At 52.6% G+C, this 1,451-nt stretch overlaps 1 protein-coding gene across 1 annotated transcript in view; it reads right to left on the bottom strand.

Moving 5' to 3' along the window:
- SDSL (serine dehydratase like) overlaps window positions 1–1,451 on the bottom strand; it is a 23,258-nt gene that overhangs the window by 1,063 nt on the left and 20,744 nt on the right. The window contains exon 7 of the mRNA XM_021717527.1: window positions 817–965. Within this exon, the coding sequence (XP_021573202.1) occupies window positions 817–965 (149 nt within the window). The remainder of the gene's footprint in view (window positions 1–816; window positions 966–1,451) is intronic.

Raw genomic sequence — 1,451 nt, 5'->3', positions numbered from 1 at the left:
TCCATCCATCCATCCATCCATCCATCCACACATCTGCCCATCAACACACCCATGCATCCATCCACCCACCCACCAGGCCTCTCTCCATCATCGGCCTATTTCTCTGTCCATCCACCGGTGTGTCCATCCATCCATCCATCTATTTCTCTCCCCATCATTCGACTGTCTGTCCATCAATATGTCCATACATCAGTGTGTCCATCCATCCATTTCTGTGCCACTCAGCACTCCATCCACCCATCCATCTGCTATCCATCTATCCATTACCCACCGCTCCACCCACTCACACATTCATTCATTCATTCACTCAACACATATGTACTGAGTACACATTCTCTGCCAGACTCTGGATCAGGAAGACTCTAGGGACACATCAGTGAATGAGACACACTGGGCTCCACCCTCACAGGACTCACAATCTAGTGATTGGTTGGATAGGAACTAGGTAGTTGTGAACAGAAGGACTGGTGCATTAGAAGTCCCCAACCCAGGCGGGGTGGGGGCAGGTGGTTAGGGGAAGCTTCCTGGAAGAGGTACCATGATAGCTGAGTAGCACTCTGTCACAAGAAACCAATAGGGGGCAGAGTCAGGGATGGGCAGCCAGAGATGGGAGTAGCAAGTATGAGTGCCTGGGAGCAGAGACAGTGGGGCACAACCCCTCTTCACCCCACCCCAGACATGCACTTATTGCACACTGGCTGCATACCCAGCCCCACGCTAGGTGCTGAGGAGGCAAATGAGAGAGGGCATGCTCTGGCTAGGGAATCCCTGGACTTGGCAGGTCTTCGAGTCCAGGCAGGGACAGTGCTCACTCACCCAGGAACCGCTGTACGGCGCTCACAGCCTCTGCGTCTTCCACCACCTCGGAGAGGATCTTGCACTCCTGCATGCACGCCAAGGCCCGTGCAGCCACCGTCTTGGCACCCAGGCACTTGGCCACGCTGCAGGATGGGAGGGGAGGGCAGCTCAGAAAAGAGCTGGGAATCAGGCCTCCTCCCCAGCCCTGGGCCCACCCCAGCAGTGGGCGGAATAGGCTGGAACCCGTGTTGGAAGGCACAGAGCACACGCTCAAAAGTCAGGTATCCTGGCCAGGTGTGGTGGCTCATGCCTATAATTCCAGCAGGTTGGGAGGCTGAGGTGGGAGGATTGCTTGAGGCCAGGAGTTCAAGAGCAGCCTGGGCAACACAGCAAGACCTCATATCTACAAAAAAAAAATAATTCAAAAAAGTATCCAGGTGTGGTGGTGCACACCTGTAGTCCCAGCTACTCGGGAGGCTGAGGCAGAAGGATCATCTGAGGCCAGTAGATTGAGACTGTAGTGAGCCATGATTGCCACACTCCAATCTGGGAGACAGAGTAAGACTCTGACTTTAAAAAAAAAAAAAAAATCCAAATTAGAAAAGTAGAGGTTATAAAATTCTATGAATCCCAGCTTTTTTTTTTTTTTTTTT

The sequence above is a fragment of the Carlito syrichta genome, unplaced genomic scaffold (assembly GCF_000164805.1).
Source record: "Carlito syrichta isolate Samal-C Ts95f unplaced genomic scaffold, Tarsius_syrichta-2.0.1 Scaffold309836, whole genome shotgun sequence".
NCBI classification, from domain to species: Eukaryota; Metazoa; Chordata; class Mammalia; order Primates; family Tarsiidae; genus Carlito; species Carlito syrichta.
The sequence above is the reverse complement of the archived record's forward strand: the minus strand, read 5'-3'. Positions and strand labels throughout refer to the sequence as shown.